Genomic DNA, 24,733 nt, shown 5'->3' with positions numbered 1-24,733 from the left:
TGTGGGACACTCCAGTGATAGATTTAAAAGTTATCTATCAAATATAGCAGTTTTTTTCCTAAGAGTGTAGGTTTAGCAGCATACTGAACATATGCATGGCTGTGGTACGAAATAAGCACTGCTCAATGGATTTGCCCAGCATATTCCTTAATGGTATTAAGGAATATGCTTTCAAAAGAACTGCACATATCAATGATAAGAGATTCTATCCCATTATTGGGACATCTCATTTCTACTTCATATGCCAACTTCTTAAGTCTCAAGAATTGACAACCCAATGAGGTAATCTAGCCTTGCCTTCAATGTCATCAAGCCCAAGTCACACGATGGCCTTGGTCAACAATGAAAGTCAGCTAGGAAGAAGGAAGGAGCCAACAATCAGGACTGAACAAGCCATTTTGAATGCAGGAACACGGAGCAAGCTACAAGCCTCTAGATCAGCAATTGCCAACTTTTTCAGTCTTTGGTTGTAAAGCAGCAGCATTCAGACACTCCCATTATGTGAGCCTACTACAATCTTCAATGAGATCACTGAGATGACATTGATTAATAAATTTAATTGGGAGGGGTTGTTCTTGGGGGAGGGTGAAACAAGGAAACTTTAATGCCAGTAGAGTTCAGAGCAATTTAAGACAACATCAAATGAACATGAAAGACTCCATTTCTCTACCTCTGAGCCTGCCCAACATCTTCAGTCATGCTGGGAGAAGCAGTTGGTCTCTTCCACTTTGGGAAGATGGGGAGGGGAGCAAAGTCTGGAGGCATTTTTTTTGGGGGGGGGGGGGTAATGAGGTCAGTCCTCTGGAACAGCCTCCCACAGGAGGTTCAGTTGGCTCCAATGCTACCCATTTAAAAAGCTGAAGATGCAGGTTTTCTGAAGGACGTTTGGGTTTGTCATCGAACCTGGCATCATTATTTGGAACCTATATAGCGTGTATCTTTTATGATTTGTGAGACATCTGTCATCTTTTTTTTGTGCTTGGGCTTTGCTTAGTCCAACACGGGCAAAGAGGTGATTCTTCGAATATCAGATACCCAAGCCTTTTAGAGTTAGGGCCATATATGTCACACAACAACTTGAAAAGATCCCATCCCCCTCAATCGCTACCTAAGCTATAGCTGAGACAACATTAAAGTCTCCCCCGCGCTAATTAAAATATTAAGGGGGGGGAAATAAAGCAGGACAATTTTCAATACTGCTCACTTAGAAATCGACTGCTGCATGCAAGGAGGTGAAAGTATTGATTTCTGGCCAAGACCATTTTGAACAGGGAAAAAAATCATTAGCAATTTCCCCAAGAACAGTTTTTTTTAAAAAAAAATACTGTAATGTTCAATCAATGAGGTTGGAGGAGGTGACCACATTAAAAAAAAAAGAGAGGAAAAAAAAAGAAAGTTGAGGCCAGAGGGCAACAGAGCTGGTATGTAAACTGTTCTGCCACTAGCAGTTGGTGCCTGGCCTCTCGGTCAAAAAGACAAGGTGAACTGCGGTGTCCTTATTTTACAAAATCAAACTCTACAAAGAAGGATCTCAACCAAATGGAGGATGAAATACGTCACGATGATCTTCGCACTAATAAAAGTAAATGTTTTTTTTTCCTTCTTGGCAATCAGTAATCAGCAGCTGAAGTGTCAGATTTCCTCCGACGTTGAGATGTAAAATTTACATTTTAAATTTATAATCATAGAGTTGGTGTACTTAAGTAGTGATTAGTGTGTGTCGTATTTTCTGGAGGCAGACTTCTATTTGAAAAGATGCTAGAGGACAATCCTCTATTGCAGTTCTTCTTTCATTTTCTTTCACAATGGATAAACTGCCAAAATTAAAGATTCAGAAAATAAAGTTGCGTTAGAATGTTTCTGATTATGCATGTTGAGCTCTACTGCAGCTTGGGAGCACAGCTGTTTTAAGCTATTGCTGCCCTGATTTGGTTGCTCTGAAGACATATTTTCATTGGTGGGTTGTTTTCTTGATCTATTGAGTAGGTTAGTGGCCATTTCTTGTTTCCGACGTGCTGATGGTATATGTGGATTTCAGCTAGAATTGTTGGATTTCTACCAAATCCAAGAGTCCCTCCCTCACACACATACTTTTGAATATGTGCATATGCCTTCAAGTCCTCTTTGACCACCTAGATTACAGTACTCCCTGTAATTTTCAGGGAAATTTTTCAAAAGTGGTTTGCCCTTGCCATCTTCCTGAGAGAGAGTGACTGGCCCAAAGTCATCTAGTTGCAGTGGTGGGATTCAAATAATTTAACAACCGGTTCTCTGCCCAAATGATTTCTTCCAACAATCAGTTCAGCAAACTGCTCAGAAAGTTAACAACCGGTTCTCACAAAGTGGTGTGAACTGGCTGAATCCCACCACTGCCTAGTTGTCTTTGTGCTTAAGGTGGGAGCAGAACTCACAGCCTCCTCTTTTCTAGGCTGGTGCCTTAACCACCAGGTCAAACTGGGTCTCCTCACAATTGTTTGATCACCATATAATACCATTTACAAATAATGGCAGGTCTCACCTCACCGATCAATAAATATCGAGGGAATAATGTGCAACCACATTTGGTATTTCCAGAAAATGAACTGTAATATTTGATGATGGCATGCAAGCTCAGCCAACAACATTGCAACATTGGCTCGGTACGTAGTACAAGCATTCAACAAGAACAAAAATCCATATGTTATTTCACTGACAAAAAATAACTTTCTGGATTCCTAATGGCATAATGGCAATCAAACAAAATTCCTGCTACTTCTTTGACCCTTCTCTCTCTTTCTTTTTTTTTTAAAGAAAGGAATTACCTTTACTACATCCAGAGATCTGACTTCCATATCTATGTTCTGCTGGCAGTCTCTTTTCTCCTAACAGTTATTTTCTACATTGCATTTCTTTCCAAAGGTATGTGTTTCATAATTTTGTTCTTTGTTGAGTAATCCTTGGCTTGGTCTCCTTCAGTTGGGTAGAGAGGTGTATGTTGTTATTCATTACAGAGTAATCTTAAACTTCACTGAAGCATTCCCAAGTCAAAGACCCCATGAAGCCTTGTACAACATAGCTAGCATTTGCTGCTCCTTCTGCAGATCATCATTTCTGAGCTGATATGGCAGAAAGCCAAAAGGGTTGAGGATCCAAGGAATCCTACTTACAGTGGATCATGTTCCATTTGAGGGCTTTCTGAGATGATAATCCTTGGGATCCTGAAGTGAGACAGTTCCTTTGAGAAAGTAGATGAGAACACTTGAGTCCTGACAAACCTGCTATAGCCTGCACAAAAACAGCTTTCTAAGGGAAGCTCCACCCCAAAAGATGTGAGGCTATCTAGTCTCTAGACAACCAAGAGACATACAGTTTGAGACTGAAATAAGAGTTGACTCATCTGGAAAACAAGCAAATTGGAGAAAGGTTGATGCACACTTGCTGGACAAGCCACAGAGTTTTGAGGAGGAACTTTCCCCAGCTATTTAGCCAGAGATTGTATTCTGCCACTATCCTTCCTTCCTATTAACATCTTGACTGGGTAAATTGCAGTTAATTTGTAAGCAGACTGAAAACACTGGAGCAGGAATGTCTAACCCATGGGCCCCATTACCCTGGACAGCTAGAAATGCGGCCCCACAAGATCATAAACTTTTAACATTATTATTTGATATTATGTTTATATATATATATATATATATATATATATATATATATATATATATATATATATATATATATATATATATATATATATATATATATATATATATATATATATATATATTATACATTTTATATGAGGCCTAGGCAAGCCAAAAGTTTGGACACCCAAATCCCAGAGCAACTAAAAGTATCAGAGATGGCACAGCTGTAGCTCAATAATGGAGAATATGTTTTACATGGATTAGTTCCTGGATCCTTAGCATCTCCATATGGACTCTGGAAAAATTCATGTCTGAAATTTTGTTTCTGGTAGCTCTTAATAGATTTTTGCAAATTAGGACTGAATGATTTTATAGTTTTATTTTACAAAATTGTTATAAACTATTTTAATTTGACTTTACAATTTGATTACTGATGAGATGAGGTATGGGAAGAAGATTGTTTTTACTGAAATATTAGTGAATATTAGTGATGGTACAACACACACACACACACACACACACACACACACCATGTTTCCCTGAAAATAAAATCCAACCGGAAAATATGCCCTAGCATGATTTTTTCAGGATGCTCGTAAAATAAATTGTAGCCCAAAAATAAGCCCCAGTAAAGATCGTCAGCCAGATGGACTCATTTAGAACCATATTTCCCTAAAATAAGACCTAACCAGAAAAAAGCCTAATGCATCTTTTGGAACAAAAATTAATAAATGAAATGTTAGAAGACTCCTAAATTTTAGTACTGATAGCACTGGATTAATAAACTAGCAATCTAACTGAGTGGCATATACGTACTTTCAAACGTTTTCTTAGACTAGACTCTTGAGAACTTAAATGCAATATTTATCTTGAAATCCTTTTTTTCTGAGGCAAAACCCATTTTTCTTCTTTCTACTGAAGCAGAATTCTATTACAGAATAAAATAGATAAAAATAGTAGCAAAAAGATTTCAGTTAGTTTAGCGTGGCACAGCTTTCACACAAGTACCAAGAACGCTTCTATAGCAAGGCTTGTAAAAAATTGCTTAACATCCGTTTGAACCTTGCCCAACTAAGATGAATCAGAGCTGCCTATTTCAGATAACTTCAACATGAGTTTCCCTTTTCCTACATTTATGTTTATTGAGTTATTCATCTATCCATTTATAAACAGGTACCTGAGATAACACCAACTTCTTTCCGGAACAGAGAATAGTCTTGTGTCAAGACTCTTTATCAATGTATATTCTTTCTGAGAGAGATTCTCATACGGTAGGTAGACTCATGCTGCCAAATATCTGCGAGTGTCTTCTTTGAAATGACTTTTCTGTCATTTTGCAGAAGTCTGCTTACTTAATAAGGAATTTATGACCATAACTCCTTTTATTTTAATAGCATTTCCTAGCTCTAAATTCCACTGATAAAAGTTTCTTTGGATACCAAAGTCAGAATTAGGACCTGCAGTGAAAAGATCTCTTCTATCCCACCGGCTGATGTTTCATTCTCTCAGAATTATTTATTATTTATCAATAAAATTTGTATAGCTGCCAGTTCACAAATGCGACTCTAGGTGTATAGCAATAGAAGACTAAAATATAAAAAGGAAGAATATTCCAGAAGGTGGATGCCATAGCAGAGAAAGCATGTTTCCTGCTGGGACCCACCAAATGTAGGTCCTTAGTTGACGGTATTTGCAGCATGTTGTCTCTGACAAATCGAATGGGTAGGCTGATGTAATTGGGGAAAGGCAGTTCCCCAAATAGCCTGATCCCGTGTCATGAAGAGCTTTAAAAGTGAAAAACAGCATCTTGAATTGGACAATAGTGAAAGGCAGAAGTAAGTGTGGTAGAAACTAAGGAATTCTTCCCTTCTTTGAAGGAAGAAGATTGGAAATCTAAAGCCATCACTCTGCTAAACAAATAATTCCCTCACCACTATCAAACTATTCACTAAGGCTGCATTACTACTACTATTAGCGTTCTCATCATTCCTATCACCCATCTCCTCCCACTTATGACTGCATGACTGTAACTTTGTTGCTTGTATCTTTACGATTTATATTGATATTGATTGTTTCCTGATTGTTTATTTGTACCCGATGACTATCATTAAGTGTTGTACCTTATGATTCTTGATGAATGCATCTTGTCTTTTTATGTACACTGAGCGCATATGCACCAAAGACAAATTGGCCAAATCACACTTGGCCAATAAAGAATTTTATTCTATTCTATTCTATTCTATTCTATTCTATTCTATTCTATTCTATGTCTATTTTTGACCCTTTGGTCAGAGACAGTTCAATAGGCCCATAGGATCCATCTGCTGCTTTTAATTCCTGAAATATTTTTCTTCAACCAGACCTTGATGGTGTTAGTTATTTAATTTATTTTAATGATTAGTCCATGGGCCATATTAAAGTGCAGAGTTCCAAGCACAAATTATTACTAAAATCTGATAAAAACAATTTTAAATGGAATTGGAATAAAATAGACTTTATAATGGAATTGGAATAAAATACAATTTAAAATGAGATTTGAATAAAATACAATAATTTAATATATGGATAAATAAACTATGGTGAAATTATATTTCAGTGTCACCCCTAAAACCTACCCCAATCAGTCCCACATATGCCGATCTCAACTGTACCATTTTGCTGTAATAAATGTTATTTTCAAATTCTGGCCACACATGAGGTAAATTGTTTTGATATGGAGTTCCCAATCGATCATTCGTTTAGTATATAGACCAAGGCACCTGTCTCTCACCCTCTTATACAGGCAACAATCAAATAGGATGTGAGCCAGGTCTTCTACCTCTGCCGCTCCCCAAATGCAGAGACATCCATTGTAGGGTATAGAATGGAATCTCCCCTATCTGACTATTGTGTCAACTCTTGATGGTGGATGAGAGGCGAGTCCTGATTTGTAACACTGAGAACTGAAGGGGAGAAGTGGAAGCAAGTTCCTGTCTCACAAAAATGCCCACCTGGGAATTGAGATTGGCATCAACTATGTTCCCAGGAAAGCAGAAAGGAAGGGATGACAATTGTTGCTCCGGAAGCTCTGCAAGTTGCCAGAACTAGAGATCGTCTTGTTTTTGAGCCTGGGCAGTCATTTGCCCTGGAGTGAAATTGTCTTGTCACTCATCTCTGAGGTTAATTTCCCTCTGTGGATGTTTAAGAGTCTGGGCACAGTTGGCTTATGTGTGATGCCTCAATTTCTAGGATCAATTACTTGTTGATGGAATCATCTTTCACTCCTCCAGTTGAAATGGTTATGTCATTGATTTGAACAATGGGCCCTTTCAGTCCTGACTGTTGGTTATCCACCCAGTTCCTAGCCTCGCCAAAGGGCACTACTATTACTAGGAGATCTACTGCATGAGTTGTCTGGAATGAGTTGTCAATCGGCTATGGCCAGGCTGCTCCTCATCTTGGAATGCTTCCAATAAATAGCCTGTGCATCTACCCTCTGTATGCAGAACTCTGCACCACAGTCTTGTTGGGCAGCATCCTCAATTTCTATAACAATTGCAAACTGTAGGAAATGTGGGGGCTCATAAATTCTACAGACCATCTTCTTGGCCTTGAACGAGTCAGTGTGGACTGGGTCCATTCATCATGCTAAGATGTACACAGGAGCCCTGGTGGTGCAGTGGTTAGAAGGCAGTATTAACTCTGCCCACAGCCAGGAAGTCAATCCTGATGGGGCTCAAGGTTGACTCAGCCTCCCACCCTTCTGAGGTCAGTAAAATGAGGACCCAGATTGTTGTGGGGCCATATGCTAATTCTTCACTGCTTAGAGAGGGCTATAAAGCACTGTGAAGCAGTATGTCAGCGTTCAAAATATCATGCAGAATTAAATCAGAGTCCAAGGCAGAGCTATCCTTAAAGTTCCAATTTAATAAGACAGACATGTTGGCAACAAACTGTGGAATCCCAAATCTAAAAGCTTCCTGGGATTCCACCCAGTTGAAAGTTCATGGTCTTATCCCCACACCCATAAATCCATCACATGGTCCAATCTTCTTCGGCCACGCTGGCATTTCCACCCATCTAGTTCCGGTCAGATGCAGAGGTACGGAGACAAAAGATGACCTTGATTTCTAGAAAGGAATGACAACAACACATTCTACAATTCTACTCCTTACTATTCCCCCTCCCAATTACTTCACTAATGAAACAGCATAGGAAAATAATAGCGTGGCAGGCCAAATATCCTAAAAGGAATATAACTGTAGGCCTGACAGGCACCCCCCCCCCCAGAAGAAAAACATTTCCTGACAAGTGAATAACATAAAAGTTAACATAACAAAATTAACCACCTCCCCCCCGGGGGGGGGTACTCTTTGGCTTATCGGGAAACTTCTCATGGAATTGTTTTACTAACTTCTCCACTTTTAGTTCCAGTTTTTCACCTAAGTAGCTTCAGACAAAGGGTAACCCTTCCATTGCACTAAGTACTGTAATCAGCCTGGAGTCTATGATTTTTTCCACCTCAGATTGTATTTCCCCTTCTATCACTACAGGAGGAGAGAAAGCTTGGGTGGACGGTCTTATGATGGACCCAATTACTGGCTTCAACAAGCTACAATGAAATTTTGGGTCAATTTTCCCCAGACTTCTGGGTAGACTGAGTTGAACTATAACTGGGTTAATTATCTTCACTATTGGGAATGGACCTAGAAATTTTGGACCAAATTTCTGGCCAGGCATTCTTAATCTCATGTATTTGGTAGATACAAAAACGTTGTCCCGCACACGGAAGGGGGTTTGGAGCGAGCAATGTTTATCAGTTTGCTTCTTGTAGGCATCTGCCACATCTGCTAGAGCTTTCTTCGTATTCTCCCATCCTTTCTTTAGCGTGTCCATCCATTCATTAAAAGACATGGAGGAAGAAGGTTCTCTAGGCAGCTCAGGCATGGCAACAAATTCCATGCCACTGGTAATCTGGAAAGCCGTTAATCCCGTGCTGCTGTGGACCGCATTGTTGTACGCCACTTCGGTGAAGGGTAGCAAGTTCGACCAGTTGTCTTGCTGATAGTCTACATAACACCAGATGTATTGCTCCACCACCATATTCACTCTCTCTGCTGTGCAGTTCATGCTGGGATGAACCTCTGAGCTCAGTTCTTGTGTGGACCCAATGGATCTCAGGACCTCCTCCAGAACCTGGCTGTGAACTGGACTCTGCGGTCTGAAATGATCCTCTTGGACAATCCGTGCAGGCTATAAATGTGTTTCACAAACATTTTTGCTAATTTCTTTGCAGATGGCAACCCTGAGCAAACCAAATCAATTACTCTGAGAATCCAGAACAGAGTCCAGATTACTCTATTCCCACTGCTGTCTGGGAGTTCCATGATGAAGTCCATTGTGACCTCTTCCCACGGTCGGTTAGGGCTGGCCACTCGTTGTAGTACTCCAGGGGACTTCTCCAGCAGTGGTTTCATCATTGCGCAAGTAGCACAGCTTTTTACGTAATCTTCCACCTCTCGTTTCATCTTTGGCCACCAAAATTGATGCCTGGCGAGGTGGAGCAATTTTAGGAATCCAAAGTGGCCTTCTACTTCTGCCTCATGCCTTCACTGTAGAACTTCCAGCCTCAACCCCGTGGGGACATACAGTTTTGACCCCTTCCAGGCTAATCCATTTTCCATCGTTAGGATATCCTGGTTATTGTTGAGCCACTGGTCTGTTGGGAGCGCCAATTTCATAGCTGTCATCAGCTTATCCTGGCTTCGGTTAGTGACTTGGGCTGCCTTTTGATGGGAGGAAGAAATGATGGGGTGAACAACTTCTCTGTCAGGCCTGCAGTTATATTCCTTTTAGGATCTTTGGCCTGCCACACTCTTTATTATTTCATTATGCTGTTTCATTAGTGTAGTAATTGAGAAGGGGAATAGAAAGGAGTAGAATTGTGGAATGTGTTGTTGTCATTCCTTTATAGAAGCCCAAGGTCATCTTTTTTCTCAACACCTCTGCACCTGACCGGAACCAACTGGGTGGATATGCCAGCATGGCCAAAGAAGATTGGACCATGTGATGGATTTATGGGTGTGGGGATATGATCATGAACTTTCAACTGGGTGGAAGTTGAAGCAGTTGTGGACACCGGTTGCACTCGATGCTTAATCAGCATGTCTACTGTAAAGCAACTGGGCATATGCACAAGACCTCTAGCCTATCCCATTCGGGTTGAGCAGATAGATGGAACGCTAATTGGAGGGGCCCCACCCACGCTAATAACTGAACTGGTAGAGTTTCAGGTGGGCCACCACTATGAGCTTCTCAGATTCATTGTGGCTCTAGAGATGCCGGAATCAATTATCTTGGGGCTTGCATGGCTTGACAAGTGGAAGCCTACGATAAAGTAGGAAGACGGCAGTAGGAAACTGATTATTGCATTTGGGTCGCTACCACCAGTGGAGGAAAAGGGCCACCCAGGGACGATTGAACCCAAGAGCCCAGAACCTGCAGCACCTGCAGCAGAGACAAAAACCCCAGGGATCCAACAAGTACCAAAAACCTTGTTGAGGGATGTTTTGTCGAGAAAACCACAGAACGACAGTAAGAAGGGAGAATGTCAGTGTTCCAAATATCATGCAGAATTAAATCAGAGTCCAAGGCAGAGCTATCCTTAAAGTTCCAATTTAATAAGACACACATGTTGGCAACAAACTGTGGAATCCCAAATCTAAAAGCTTCCTGGGATTCCACCCAGTTGAAAGTTAATGATCTTATCCCCATACCCATAAATCCATCACATGGTCCAATCTTCTTTGGCCACGCTGGCATCTCCACCCATCTAGATCCGGTCAGGTGCAGAGGTGCGGAGACAAAAGATGACCTTGGGCTTCTAGAAAGGAATGACAACAACACATTCTACAATTCTACTCCTTACTATTCCCTCACCCAATTACTACACTAATTAAACAGCATAGGAAAATAATAGAGAGTGTAGCAGGCCACATATCCTAAAAGGAATATAACTGCAGGCCTGACACAGTATATAGGTCTAAGTGCTATTGCTATCATACTTTAGAAATTCCAATAGCTGGGATCTTGCACACCTTTAAACCACAACAAGCTAGACAAGCAAACCCAGCATTTTTAAAGTGTGAAAAGTTGCCGAGTCTAAAAATCTGACCTTCCCTCCCTTCATTGTATTTTTTTCAGCCACAACTCTTTCATCAGAAATGAACAAAATAAGTAAAAGCATGCCTTTTTCACAAGCAGTGGATGACGTTGATGACAAATGTAAGTCTTTATTATAACCCTTCCTAGTTATCTTCCTAGAGTTCCCGGCTATAAAATGACAGCATTATTTCACTAAGTTTTCTGGTCTCTAAATAATCACAGCTTTACGATTCTATTGTTTTCTGCATTTACTACCTCTGCTTTCTTATTGGTACTATTTCATGAAAGGAAAAAGAGAATATACAGGTGGATACTGGAAGGGCCATGGCTAACTCCAAGAACTAGGTGGAAGGGGTCTTCTTACCTTTACATTTTTCTTGTTTATAAGAAATTATAGAAAGTTGGGCAGCAGACTGGCCCTTCATCTGTATTGGTCTTTTTCTCATCCCTACTTAATAGGAAAGGAATGGAGTTAGAACTGTAACTTAAAAAAAGATAATACATATTCTTCCTCATTGCAAGGACTATCTCAAGGACTGAAATTGGAACAGAGATGATAAAGTGATGTCTCCAGAGGGGGAAAATGTCTCAAGGGAGACATTTAGTTTTCTAGGTATGTTAGCATTTTGATACTTATCACACCACCTTAAGGTCTTAAGACCTTAAGAACAAGAGCTCTGTTAGAACAGGTCAAGGCCCATTTTGGTTCAGCTCTCTGCTTCTCCCAATGGCCAACCCAATTAACCCAACAGGGGTAGTACTAGAAGGTGATAATGTACCTCTCTCCCATCATGGTTCTCCTGCAACTGGTATTTTGGAGGCATGCTGATTGCAATGGAGTGGTAATAAAGAATTGTAAAAAGAATTTTAAAGTGCCCCAGAATCACCCAGTTAAGATGGGTGGGCACCAGGGGTGGGTTCCTGCCAGTTCTAACCTTTTCTATAGAAAAAGGTTCCATAAATCTACAGTGCCGTTTAGAACTGGTTCCAGCTCCCTCCCCCTGCTCATCCGCCCATCATCAAGATGAAGAGCGAGAGGAGGAATTCTGGGAGTTGAAGTCCACAAGTCTTAAAGCTGTCAAGTTTGAACACCCCTGGGTTTTTTTTCTAAAGGGTTAGGAGTGCAAGGGTCTTGTAACTTGACAGCTTTAAGACTTGCGTGCTCAAATGCCAGAGTTTCTGAGCCAACATTTTGGTTGCTAAGCAAGAGCGTTGTTAAGTGAGTTTCACCACATTTTACAAGTTGGCCACATCCACCCAGTCACATGTCTGGCAAGCCACTCCCACCCAGTCACATGGCTGGCAAGCCACTCCCACAAAGCAGGCCACACCTACAGAAGAGGTTCTAAAAAATTTTGAAACCCACCACTGGTAGGCACAGAAATTAAATAAATAACCCACAGAGTTTTCAAGACAGGAAACTTGAATAGGCGTGTTTTCTATGAGTCTGTTGTTCTTTTATTTCTTTTTCTTCTTTCTTTTAAAAAGCCACTCATTCACAGTCCACCCAGCACAGATTAGCAAATGGAGAATGAAGAACAACCTTGACTTTGATTCTTATGACCCAAATGACGCACCTTGATTATTAAGATTTTCAGGAAAAGGCACCTTAGACCTTGTGCTGTTTTCTGCCAAAATCCTGACCCACAAAGTTAAACTCTGTCCCTCAAGACGCTATTTGTCAAAACATCAGGGAGAGAGTAGATTTTCCCATAGATAATGACTTTTCATAGGTAAGTGATGCACAGTGCAAGATTTGAGACAGAGGTGTGATTTTGTGTTTTTTCCCCTTAGAAAAGAAATCAATCAGATTAAGTATGCTTAAAATGTATATGTAATAAAAATGGTTTCGGCTATCAGCCACAGAGACCTGGGGAGTCAGAAGCAACTTATCTTCCACATCTGTTCCGTACCTATATAAGATTGGTCCATTATTGATAGTAATTAAAAATAAAAGAATCATTCCCAAAACTGACGTGAGATTTTGTGGTTTACTTGCAAAGAGATTTTCTCACGTACTATAAAAACATTTTATGACATTAATCAATGCTTTCTTTCAATGCGGTGCCAGTCAGCCACCTAGTGGATTAAACACTTGTTGACTTGTTTCTGATTAGTCAGCAGTTTGAGATTCAGCTTGTGGCAGGATAGGAATTTATTTTGCCATGACTCTCAGAAACTGGCAGCCTAATTAAAAACCTAGCAAGTCAGATGTCTTCAGGTCTTTCATTGCTTGGCAAGATCCGAAGCGTGCACATCCAAACATGTATAAACTGTATTTCCTTAATCCTCCCCCCCACACTTCATTTTATTTATATTCCATCCTTCTGCCCCAAAAGTTTCAGATTGGTTCTGGCATTAAGTGCTTGGTTGGTTGTATCTGCCCAAGGAAAACTTAGAATTCTGACTCAAAAATGGAGATGGAAATTGCAATTGACCAAAAGTCATAAGGATTGTACCTAGGGGCGTGTATAAGTGCACCAGCGTGCCTAATGTCCCTGTCCTAATGTCCCATTGATTTGTACCCATTTCCAGTGTTCTTATTCATGTTTATTCTTACTCCTGTTGTCTTGTACATGAGTGACAAACTAAATAAAATAAATAAATAAACAAACAAATCAGGATTCCAGTTTGAATTAACACTCTTTTTTTTTTTTACTTAACCAGTGTTCCCTTGTGGTCCTAACCACGCACAGTGGGAGTACTTTAATGGGAAATGTTATTACTTCTCCCTGGAGAAGATTACCTGGAGTTTGGCCCATGATCAATGCAGGGACAATCGTGCCCAACTGGTTGTCATCAATGATATGGCCGAACAGGTAACAAGAGGGGAACTGTGGTTGCTTCCTTGGAGAGCAGACGGGTCTCATAACTATGAGATATGGAGAGTATGAAGGTTAAGAAGCTTGCTACATTCAGAGAGACTTTCTCTGCCATGTCTACATGCAAGATGGATTTGGACTAGGAAGACACAAGCCTAAATCCCCACCCAGCCATGAATCTTAGGAGGTTATCTTGATTCAAACGTATCCTCTCAGCCTAAACCTATCTTCCTGCAAGAATAAAATGAAAGGGGAGAGAGAAAGCAAAAGAACCATAGTGACCATCTTGAGTTTCTAAGGAAAAGAGTGGCGGGCAAATGTTATGGCAAATAAGTGGAATAAATAAGACAAAATTAGTGGAAATCAGACTACCTGTGTGAGACATACCGTATGGCTCGAAGGATCTATGGATGGATGAGTGGGTACCTAAAAGCTTACAAAAACCATGGCATATTTTTATAAAGGCTAAAGGTTGCATGGATGGGCAAACATTTTGCTCCAAGGGAACACATGCCATTTGGCAAAGATGGAATCAGTAATGTGCAGCAGTTGTGCATATGGTCAGAACTGCCCTCTATAGAGATTCTCGGTCATCCAGGTCATGGCTGTCCCAAAGGTGCTTCCCAAAAGGCAACTGGACTTTCTTTGTTTTTTCCTGGAAGATGTTTCACCTCTCATCCAAAAAGCTGAAGAACTTAATAACAGATGAGCAGAATAATAGAGCTGGAAGGAATCTTGGAGGTCTTCTAGCTCACCACCACCACCACCCTGCTCAAGCAGGAGGCCCTGTGCCATTTCAGACAAATGGTTGTCCAATCTCTTCTTAAAGGACTGCAGTGTTGGTGCACCCACAACTTCTGGAGGCAAGTCGTTCCACAGATTAATTGTTCTGTCAGGAAATTTCTCCTTAGTTCTAGGTTGCTTCTCACCTTGATTAGTTTCCACCTGTTGCTTCTTGTTTTGCCTTCAGGTGCTTTGAAGAATAAATTAACCCTCTCTTCTTTGTGGCAGCCCCTTAAAATATTGGAAAACTGATATCATCATACTATATCATGCTATCTTGCTATCACTGAAGAAACTTATTGGATGAGAACAGAAATGTCTTTAAGGAAAAAAGTAAAGAAAATCCATTTGCCTTTTGGAAAACATCTTTAGGTCAGAACTATCATTTCCCTTTTCTCCTACCTTAAATTAAAATCCTATAAATCTTTTTCTCAATCACACAGTTTGAAAAACAGCATTGTTTCCTTTTTCATCCATAGGCTCTCACTTGCATGTGTTCAGAGTGAATAGGCTGCAATCTGGAAATGCATATTTCACTGCCTATGCATGCCTCCAAGCCTATGAAATAACTCTTGGCCAGGCTAGTAGGGGAGTTTGGTTTCCTGGAGGGGGAGGGAAGAAAAGGGAAAGAGATTAGGCTCTTGAGCTACACTGAAGGGCTGTGTGTTGCATGTGGTCCTCATAGCACATTGCTCACATGTGACCTAATAGATTGCTAAGCATCCTCTGAAGAACCTATGACTTGACTGACAAATTATGTAAACGATGATTTATTTAACTTATTTATTTACCTATATCAGATAGAATTGTATGCTTTCGTATAATAAAACTACTAATAAGCCATGGTTTTCAAACCAGTGGCTACACTCATATAGCAGCTGAGTCAAAATCAAATAAAACGTATCCTAATACCATACATGAATTCAATATAGGTCCGGGATGGTGAACCTATCGCACACATGCCTGAAGTGGCATGTGGAGCCATGTCGCCTGGCATACGTGGCATCACCTGTTCCTCTTCTGGGTTTCTGGCATGCATGCGCACGCGATCATCAACTGGCCTTCATGCATGTGGCAGTGCCGGAAACTGGAAGAGCTGGTCTTCCATTTTCCGGTGTGAGTATGCGCACTGGCAGCTGATCAGTGCGTGCGCATGCACGGCAGTAACCGGAAGAGTTGCTGGCACGCCAGAAATCAGAAGTTCATTTTCTGGTGCGCACATGCCCCCTGGGCAGCTCCTTTTCCTGGTCGTGTGTGTGCAAAGTGCTCCCTTTTTGGCACTTGGTGCTGAAAAGGTTTGCCATCACTGCTATAGGTCATCTTTACAATACAATACAATAGCAGAGTTGGAAGGGACCTTGGAGGTCTTCTAGTCCAACCCCCTGCCTAGGCAGGAAACCCTATAACGTTTCAGACAGATGGCTATCCAACATCTTCTTAAAGACTTCCAGTGTTGGGGCATTTACAACTTCTGGAGGCAACTTCTGTTCCACTGATTAATTGTTCTAACTGTCAGGAAGTTTCTCCTCAGTTCTAAGTTGCTTCTCTCCTTGATTAGTTTACACCACACCACTCCCCAGTCTCTCATTGACATGTTTTAAACATGCCAGACCTTCATTCCTCCAACTTCAAAACAAAGAGAACAGAGACTGAACATCATAGGTTTTTCTTCAGTTGGCCAATAAGAAAGTATAAAAAAAATAACATTCTATCCATGACCTGCCATGAACCATAGCACTTTGTGGGGTATTAAAATCCCTTCACATCATGCCCATTCCATGTAACAAATTAAATAAATTGCTAGCCTATCTTCATCCAGGTTTTTACAATAGGATGCATGCATTTCTTGGAGGAAAAATATCTGAACATTTACTATAAGGGCAAAGATGCCTAATCACTATCTCTCTGCCGTACTTAAAAGCCCCTTATTAGCTGCTGAAAGAGAAATAAATGTTGGCACTTTTGCATTTTAAAAACGTTTACAAGCGGCTATAAACATGGCTGCATGATGAGATTAGGATTAAGATCAGCATTAGATTAGGGAAAAGGGGAATTACGTTCTAAATAATGCCTATAGGAACGAAGAAGGGAAAAAAATCATCTAGAGGCATTTAAAAACAGTACACTACTGAAGCAACAAGAGGCACCTTGGCACTTTGTACTCCAAGGTCTCCTACTTCAAACCATGCAGGATCATGAATCTTCAGGCCCCATCACCATGCGCACTCACAGTAAGCAGAAAAAAGCAGGACTCTTAAGAACTCAGTGTAGTCTGTTGTAAAGTGGACATGATAAGTTGCAGCATTCACAGGAGGGGTGAGATGGGGACAAATAACAAAAACAGAATCGGGCTGCCATGATGCATACTTCTTCCTCCCTTTTGTATCTGCATTGTAGTGTACAAAAGAGGAACAACTTTCACTGCAATGCCATGGCACACCTGAAAGTGATGGATCTATGGTCACATTGAGACATATATCCGCAACTACAGAATAAGGAATTCAGCCCCCCTTCCCTTCCCCCCCTCCCCATATATACAAATGATTCTCGTACAGGGGTTAGACCTGGTTTGCTTTCTCTTACTCTTTGATTAATCAGCGTGTGGGTAACAGATTCACACAATACTTGAGCCAACCAGAAGTAAGATTTATTAAAAGTTGTTTGTAAAGGCTGGTGAAACTTTAGCTGGGCACAAGAATAGAAGTCCACACCCAGTTACAGATCTCAGCATATTGTATACAATTCATATTTTATACAATTCTATCACTGTCCACTTCTCCCTCCTTGCCAGTTGATATGCCCAGGTCAGTCACCAATAACAGCCTGCCTATAATCTGCTATTCTACCTAAACTTTAAAATTAGTTAGGCCTGTGTTGCTAAGCACCTAGCCCCTTCATTTCTCATCTCTTTAGTATTCTCCTATCTTGTTTTTCTGTACAACTCAGTGCCTGGTACATATCTCAAACCAGAAGCTGTGTCTGTCCAGGGTTCACACATTGGGCAAACATGGCTGTGCCTTGGAAATGTAATAGTGTGGCTATACTTTTAAAATACTAACTCTAGATAATTTAAACAAAGAATATGATGTATAAGCTATATGCTAATCTACATTATGGAAAATTACAACTTATTATATTGCATCCTATATTTACTTAATACCTTCTTAGTTAAACTTTTATTAACTCTTTATGTCTTTATTCTGATAATAATAACTTTAAAATATCCCCTGCAAGTGGAACCACTTGCCTCCAGAAGTTGTAAATGCTTCAACACTGCAGGTTTTAAGAAGAGATTGGACAACCATTTGTCTGAAATGGTATAGGGTTTCCTGCCAGAGCAAGGGGTTGGACTAGAAGACCTCCAAGGTCCCATCCAACTCTGTTATTCTTTTGTGACATTGGTCTTTTTGCTGCTCCCCGCCCCTCACCCCAAATACATTTGGTCTGGTCTGGGGCTTTTCCTTCCTGCCTTGTCTCCTTCAGCAATAGGGTGCCAAGCTCACCGTATTTGCTTCACCTAGAGAACTATTCCTGCTTTATTTATAATAAATTAAAGATTATTCAGAGAAACATAAAACAAACTACAAAAGATAAAAATTGTAAAAAAAAAAAAGGTGCAGGAAATGGAAGAAAACAGAAAAGAAAAGAAAAGAAAAGAAAAGAAAAGAAATGATCCTCCCCCCTTTCATTCCCAGGAAGTAGAGTTAAAATTAACTAGGGAACAATTCCAAGGCTGAGCAAATAACAGACATCAATCCTAGCTGCATTTTAAAGAGGAACCATGCATTCATTTATATGCAGAGAGAGAGAGAGACAGAGAGGGGGAGAATTTGCTGGGAAGCGAAACCTTTCCAGCTATTTTTTTTCTCTTTAAGGACATGTGAACAGAATAATCGATCAAGCATAGGATTCAAGGAGTTGGGAAAGGCAAGGATGCCTCCCTTTAGAAAAAAAAACAGCTCGAAAGAGTTTCATCCTTATAAACAGGAAGATAGCTTTCTTTTCCATTTCTGATTTCATTGCAACAGAATCAGAAATAAATCAACTCACCTAACAGTGGTGTCAAAATACCACCACCCCCACTGCAAATTTTCAGAAGTGTACAAAAGTATCCCCTGTGAGAACATATATTTCTGTTATTAATCTCATATTACATATTTGGGAAGATACGCATTACATGATATCAGCTGAATGGAGTATATTATAAGCCCTGTAAATAAATAAATACATTATAAAATGTGGATGGACTTTCTTGAAAGGTTGTCCTTTACCATTACTCATAATTCCCTTTATGCTGATACCTCTTAGATCACAGGTCCCCGATCCCCGGGCTGCAGCCTACTAGTGGGCCTTGCGCCTTTTGGAACCAGGCTGTGGAAGTGGCGGGCAAGCACTCCCTACTTCCACGAGCCCTGGGCAAGAGCGGGCAAGCATGCTCCATTTGCATGAGTGACGAGCCCAAATGCAGGGATGGGCTGCTGGGGCTTCGTAGGGGTTCAGGAGAACATCTAGCTGTGCAGTTCAGAGAACCCTCAAATCCCACTCCTGGCTGGCCCTGCCAATCCCACCCCTCCCAGGAGTCCACACGCACCCCATTTTGGATGCAGGTAAGTACAGGGTGCGCACAGAGGCTCAGGGAGAGCGAAAAATGGCCTACCAGAAGTTTGGGAAGGCCACAAATGAGCCTGTTTCTGGTCTCTGGAGGGCCTCGGGAGTCTGGGGAGGCTGTTTTCGCCCTCCCAGAGGCTTGAGGAAAGCCTCAAGGGCAAAAAGCCCCTCTCCCTGTGGTGCAGGAGACTGACTAGGCCGCACCCAACATGGCCATGCCTACCCAGTAACTAAGCAGAGAACCCCTTGCTAAAATTTTTGAAGTCCACCCTTGCAATGGATCTGCCTGTGCACCTGCCCACCCCACGGCCTGTCCTCAAAGCCGGAAAGGTTGGGGAACTTGGTCTTGATTGAGTTTAGAAACCGCAAAAGCTCTCCACGTGTGCAATTGCCTTTGTTTGCTTTTGAGCTTCCAGGTGACTTCATTTTAGGAAACTGATCCAGCCCAAAATGGGCCATTACAATCTAACTATCTTCTATTCAAAGTTCTGTATTTTACCCACACTAGTCTAAGCTAGGCTCACCTGTGCATCTCATGGACCAAACTGCAGCTTTTAAATAAAATGAGTGAGTCAGAAAAGGTGCTACCAAATTCCTGATCATTTGCCAACATGTAACACACAGCTCTCCTCCTATGTCAGCAAAGTTTCTAGTTAATTTTAGCACAAATGTCCGTTGCTACCAATCACTGCTGGACCTCTGCTCTTAGGAGGTATTCACCTCATTGGAATACTATTAGAATACTAGGCACCAGAGAGATTTACATGTAGCCTTCATTTAGTGCAGGGGTCGGCATCCTTAAACACTCAAAGAGCCACAAAGGTCCTAACCAGAAGCTCCCCCACCCCCCATTCAATTCTGGAGTCGACTGGAAGTCCAGTTCCCCCACCATAGAGTCTCCTCCTAGCACGGCATCCTTTTTCCTCTACCTGTCTTAACCGAAAGCCCTATCAATTGTGGAGCCGATCAATGGCAGGGAGCCATAGCAGAAGGATGAAAGAAACACATGCAGCTCCATGGCCGCGGGTTGCCGACCCTGATTTGGTAACTGCCTTTAGCAACCGTTCACAGTTACAGCAGTGATTAAAAAGTAATTATATGACCAATCCTCACATTTATGACTGTTGCAGGTCTATAAAGGGAAGTTGAGGTAAGATCATAAGCATGGTCAAGGTTTCACTTAGCAACGGTTTTGCTTAATGACTGAGTTATTGAATCCATTTGTGATTGCTAAACAAGGACTACTTGAACTCTACGTTCCATCCTTTTAATTGAAGATTTCAATTCTGGCTGCCTTTGCTTTATCCATTCTCATCAAAGCAACAGCTTATACAGCAGCCAAGGTAGTCAGACAATGTTTAAGCAAGAGTAGAGAATTTCTGGACACCCCGCAGTTGCTGAACTACGTGATTCCCATCACCTTTCACTATTGACAACCTTCCTCGAACTATTGAGAGCTGTAGTTCAACCACGCTAATCAAGGCATGGTTTTCCTAGCCCTATTTGCTGTATGAAGTGCTACATCCTCTCCCAGGATGCACCATTTTATTTTCCTATTTTGCACCAATTACCTTGTAGTCTTAGGCCTCTAAATATATATACTCTTCAGTGGAAGTCTTTGGAAATTTTTGTTGCTCAGGCTGTTCCTCTCACCCATTTCTTCTTCTCAGGTTTTGTGTATATTTGTGCAAAATGTGGATTCCCTCAAAGATTGTTGATACTTAACTCATTTCCACGGACAGTGCATTTTGGTTACAAACAAACCCATATTTGTGTAGCCCAATAACAACATTGTGGTCCAAGACACAGATTCCACATTACCCCAATCTTCATACCTTTGCTCTACTTCTCTATCCTGTTCTTTTGCAGAATTTCCTTCAGACACGAGCCAGGAATGCCCGTCATTGGATAGGACTTACAGATATGGACGTAGAGGGGGAATGGAAATGGGTGGATGGTAGCAGTTACAGAAATGGCTTCAGGTAAGCACTGAACATTACATTTTGTTTGCCTATCTCCAGGTCCCAAGTGTCAATCTGAATGTTTTCCCATATACTGTATAATCTCTCAAAAGCTTCTTTTAAAAACAGAAACAAACTTTTTCAAAGTCAAAAACCACACATTGGTCTAATGGGCTGAGCTCTCCAAGAGAGAATTCAGTCACATCAACTCACTCTGACAACATGACACCATAATAATTATTAGAGAAATAAATCTTAGAGGCAGATGTCTTGAGAAGATCCTCTTGTTACACCAAAATGCAGGAAGAGGAAAGCCAGAATCTAATATTTTGGCCTATATAAAGATCCGTATTTGAAAGCAGAGTTATTTGCTAGAGTTCTTACGTTTTCACTTCAACCTTTATCCTAACAAATGTTATTAATCTAAACTCAGAATTATTCCTTGGCTGTTCTCCAGTCCTAAATGTTACTAGGGAGAGCAGATAAGGCAGGAAAAAGACCCCTGCATTTTTTTATTTGATTTGATTTACATTTTGTTAGAAGAAGCTGTTGCTAAGATGATTAATTCATGTATTTAATAACTCTCCCTGTCTTTCAAATTAACATTTACAGTTTAGTGTTACACCATCAAAGTGGATCCTGGGTGCTGCGCTGGAGAAACAGGCAATGGAGTGGCCAGCATGAGGGAAGGAAGAGAGAAAGCAGCCTTCTCCTTCCCTCGTGCCAGCTGCTCTGTTGCCTCTTTCCCCATTGCAATGCAACACAGCACCCAGGATCCCCTTTGATAGTGGGGGTGGGTAATCTAATAACCAGTTCACCTGAACCGGTGCAAATCGGCTGAATCCCACCACTGCCTAAAGGCTTCTGTTCTCCATGTCAAAAGCTTTTACAAAGGGATGGAGGCCTGAAGCAGCACAAGATGACTCTCCCAAAGCCTTCCATCCCTTTGCAAAAGCTTTTGGTGCAAAGAACAGAAACCTTTGGGGACAGAATCTCATGCTCCTTCAGACTCACCCAGGCTGTCCAGCACTCCAAAAATGGATCAGGTGTCCTACACAGGCAGCCTCGGTGAGTCAGCCAAAGTGAGCAGAGCGCACCCATCCTGCTCTGCTTCTCCTCTCGCTGCTTTGCTCTTGGAGCACTGGGAGCAGGCAGTGCTCCAAAGAAACCACAGCAGAGAGGCTGGAGAGGAGACAGCTTTCTTGATCATTGAGATCTTTGAATGATGAGTCTTCACAGCCGGGTGCCTGTGGAGACCTGTGGGAAAGGGTAGAAGTGGGGTGGGAAGCATGAGGGAGGCCTTAGCCCCCTCATGGTCTTCCCGACCCTGAGATACTTCATGTGCACTAAACGATCTGCACATTTGATTAGCAAATGGATTGGGTAAAGCAGGGAGGGATCACGTTTATTTAACATGATCCAATTAACGAATCCTTGGGTTACTAATGTAATTGGCAGGCTCTATTGCATTCATACCTCCAGGATTACCTGCATTATGTATCCCATGGACTTCAAAAGCAGCAAATAAAGTAATCCTAGGCTGAACCTCACTAAAAATATCACCTGAAGCCAAGTTCATCAAACAGAATCTGTCATACTTTGGTCATGCCGTGAGAGCTGATTCACTCAAAAAGTCAACCATGCTGGGAGTGATCAGCAGAAAAAGGAGAAGAGTACTTTCTGGTGGGCACTGTAAAGGATGGCCCCAGAATGACCATGGCAGATCTGAAGGAGGCCATGTGAGGAAGCAGACCATGGAGAGTGCTGATTCATAGAGTGACCAAGGGTCGGACACAACTGAATGGCTGACAATGATGACAATATATCTGGAACATTTCATTTAAAAAATAGAACAGTGATTGGTACATCAATCCAGACAGGATCCACATGAGAGATTACTTGTTCTTTCTCTGACTGAACATTTCCTACAAAGGTTCTATTAGCACATAGAGAAGAATTTCAGTAGAACAACATGTGACATAGGTGAATTTCTTTTGCCCTCCACTGTTGTCCTGGTCAAACTTAGAGACAAAACAAGATGATTCCTGCCTCTGCACCCAGGCACTTTTTCCATAAAAACCTTAGTCTGCATCTCCATTCCCACCTCTGTGGTTGTTAGGAGTTGTAGAAAATAAGCATCCATCCCCCAGAAGAATGAAATATTTTGAGAAATATTTTTTTAAAAAAGGCAGAATATTATATTTCCCCAGATGAGAAATAGAGAAACGTGGTTTTTTTTTAAAGACACAAAGCAGATTCAGTCATTTTAATAACCTGTAGCAGGTGTCAGCACTTAAAAGATAAATAGCTTATTGAAAGAAGACAAGTATCTATATAGCTCTATTCATAAGCAAATTCTATCACCCAAGAGCCAAAACAGGATGAAAGCCATTAAGCCACAATAGGAATTACCCAACACCCTTTCAGAACACAAGCCCCTTTATTGCATCATCTCAGAGCAGTCCAAATGTCAATCAAACCTAGCTCAGACAAATATTAGGATTGGCATTTCCTCTTTTGCCTATAGAGCCAGCTATGACCTCTGTATAATTCCTACATGGCCCATGGGAGTCTGACAACAGCCAATAGAATACAGGTACTTGCACAGGAACAGGAAGCTTAAGTGCAAAGCCCAAGAGGAGTCATAATCACCACCACCCCAACCAACTCCATTTTGTCAGCTGCACCAGAACCACAAACCCATGTGGTTCTGCTTCATCATTAAACCATCTTTCCAAGCAGCCTCCATGTTTCCAGTGTCTTTCTCCCAGCTTGGAACTGAACCCAGAGGGAAATTTCTTCCCACAAAGTCATTTGATCATGCTAGATTTCTTTTCAAAACAGCAAAGAAAGAAAGAAATCTTCTGGTAGTTTATAGAATAATTTTTTTTGTTACTGCTCGAGCTTTTGTAGACTTTAGTGGACTATTGTTTAAAACACATGGTTTTTTTCCTCCCCAATCTCAGGTACTGGAAGCAAGGGGAGCCTAATAATGACCTCTCAAATGAGGACTGTGCACATCTCTGGGGCAACGGAGAATGGAACGATGTTTACTGCACATATTTATGCTACTATATCTGTGAAAAACCCTTGCGAAGAATCTTCTAAAAATTCTCATGGCACAGAAGAACTGAGGGCGTAATTGCCAAATACTGCAGATGTTCCCAGAGGTGTCTTACATTTCACTTTAAAAGACATTACTGTTATAAATCCCAAGTGATTTTTATTTTTACTATTACGGCCAATTGCAGCATTTAGTTATTCTGTAATTCTGCAGCTGAACCCATGAATTTGCTAGTCTGGCTTTTAATATACTTTGAGGCCTCGTGGGACATGTACATTCAAACTTTCCACAGTTCATCGTCATATTTTAAGCAACATAACGGATCCAGAGGTCTACCGATGCAAAATCTCATCTCTTTTACTTAGCATTCTAATGGTGTTCTCTTCATTTGGTTTGTCTTTTTAATGTAAAAACTTGGAGAAAGCATGCAAAATAACACCGTCCTTTTTCCCTTTGGAAAGACTGTGTTCTCATAGTATCTGTATAAAATGTTTCCTTAAAAAAATGTTGACATTTTCTGAGAGCATAAGGACACAACCGTACGCCTTGATCATAAAATCAATCCATAGCTGGGGAAAAGGGTGAGAGCGATCAATAAATACAGAGATAACCATGGAAGAAAAACACTGCCTTACTTCAGAAACATCTTAGGGATAACCAACAGGCTATTACAATCACACAGCATCACTGTAGCATACAAACCAAACAAAGCTCTCAAAACATCTTAGG

The 24,733-nt window shown here is 41.1% G+C and overlaps 1 protein-coding gene across 1 annotated transcript in view; it reads left to right on the top strand.

Moving 5' to 3' along the window:
- Nucleotides 1–24,464, top strand: part of LOC309384124 (uncharacterized protein) — a 38,656-nt gene extending 14,192 nt beyond the window's left edge. The window contains exons 7-12 of the mRNA XM_081937316.1: nucleotides 1,397–1,582; nucleotides 2,791–2,898; nucleotides 10,806–10,886; nucleotides 13,434–13,585; nucleotides 20,849–20,961; nucleotides 23,907–24,464. Coding sequence (XP_081793442.1) covers nucleotides 1,397–1,582; nucleotides 2,791–2,898; nucleotides 10,806–10,886; nucleotides 13,434–13,585; nucleotides 20,849–20,961; nucleotides 23,907–24,048 — 782 coding nt within the window. The 3' untranslated portion in view covers nucleotides 24,049–24,464. The remainder of the gene's footprint in view (nucleotides 1–1,396; nucleotides 1,583–2,790; nucleotides 2,899–10,805; nucleotides 10,887–13,433; nucleotides 13,586–20,848; nucleotides 20,962–23,906) is intronic.
- Nucleotides 24,465–24,733: the final 269 nt, after the last annotated feature.

The sequence above is a fragment of the Natrix helvetica genome (genome assembly GCF_964273705.1).
Source record: "Natrix helvetica genome assembly, chromosome: 1".
In the NCBI taxonomy this organism is placed as follows: domain Eukaryota; kingdom Metazoa; phylum Chordata; class Lepidosauria; order Squamata; family Natricidae; genus Natrix; species Natrix helvetica.
Note: the sequence above shows the minus strand (reverse complement) of the source record. Positions and strands in the feature narration are given on the sequence as shown.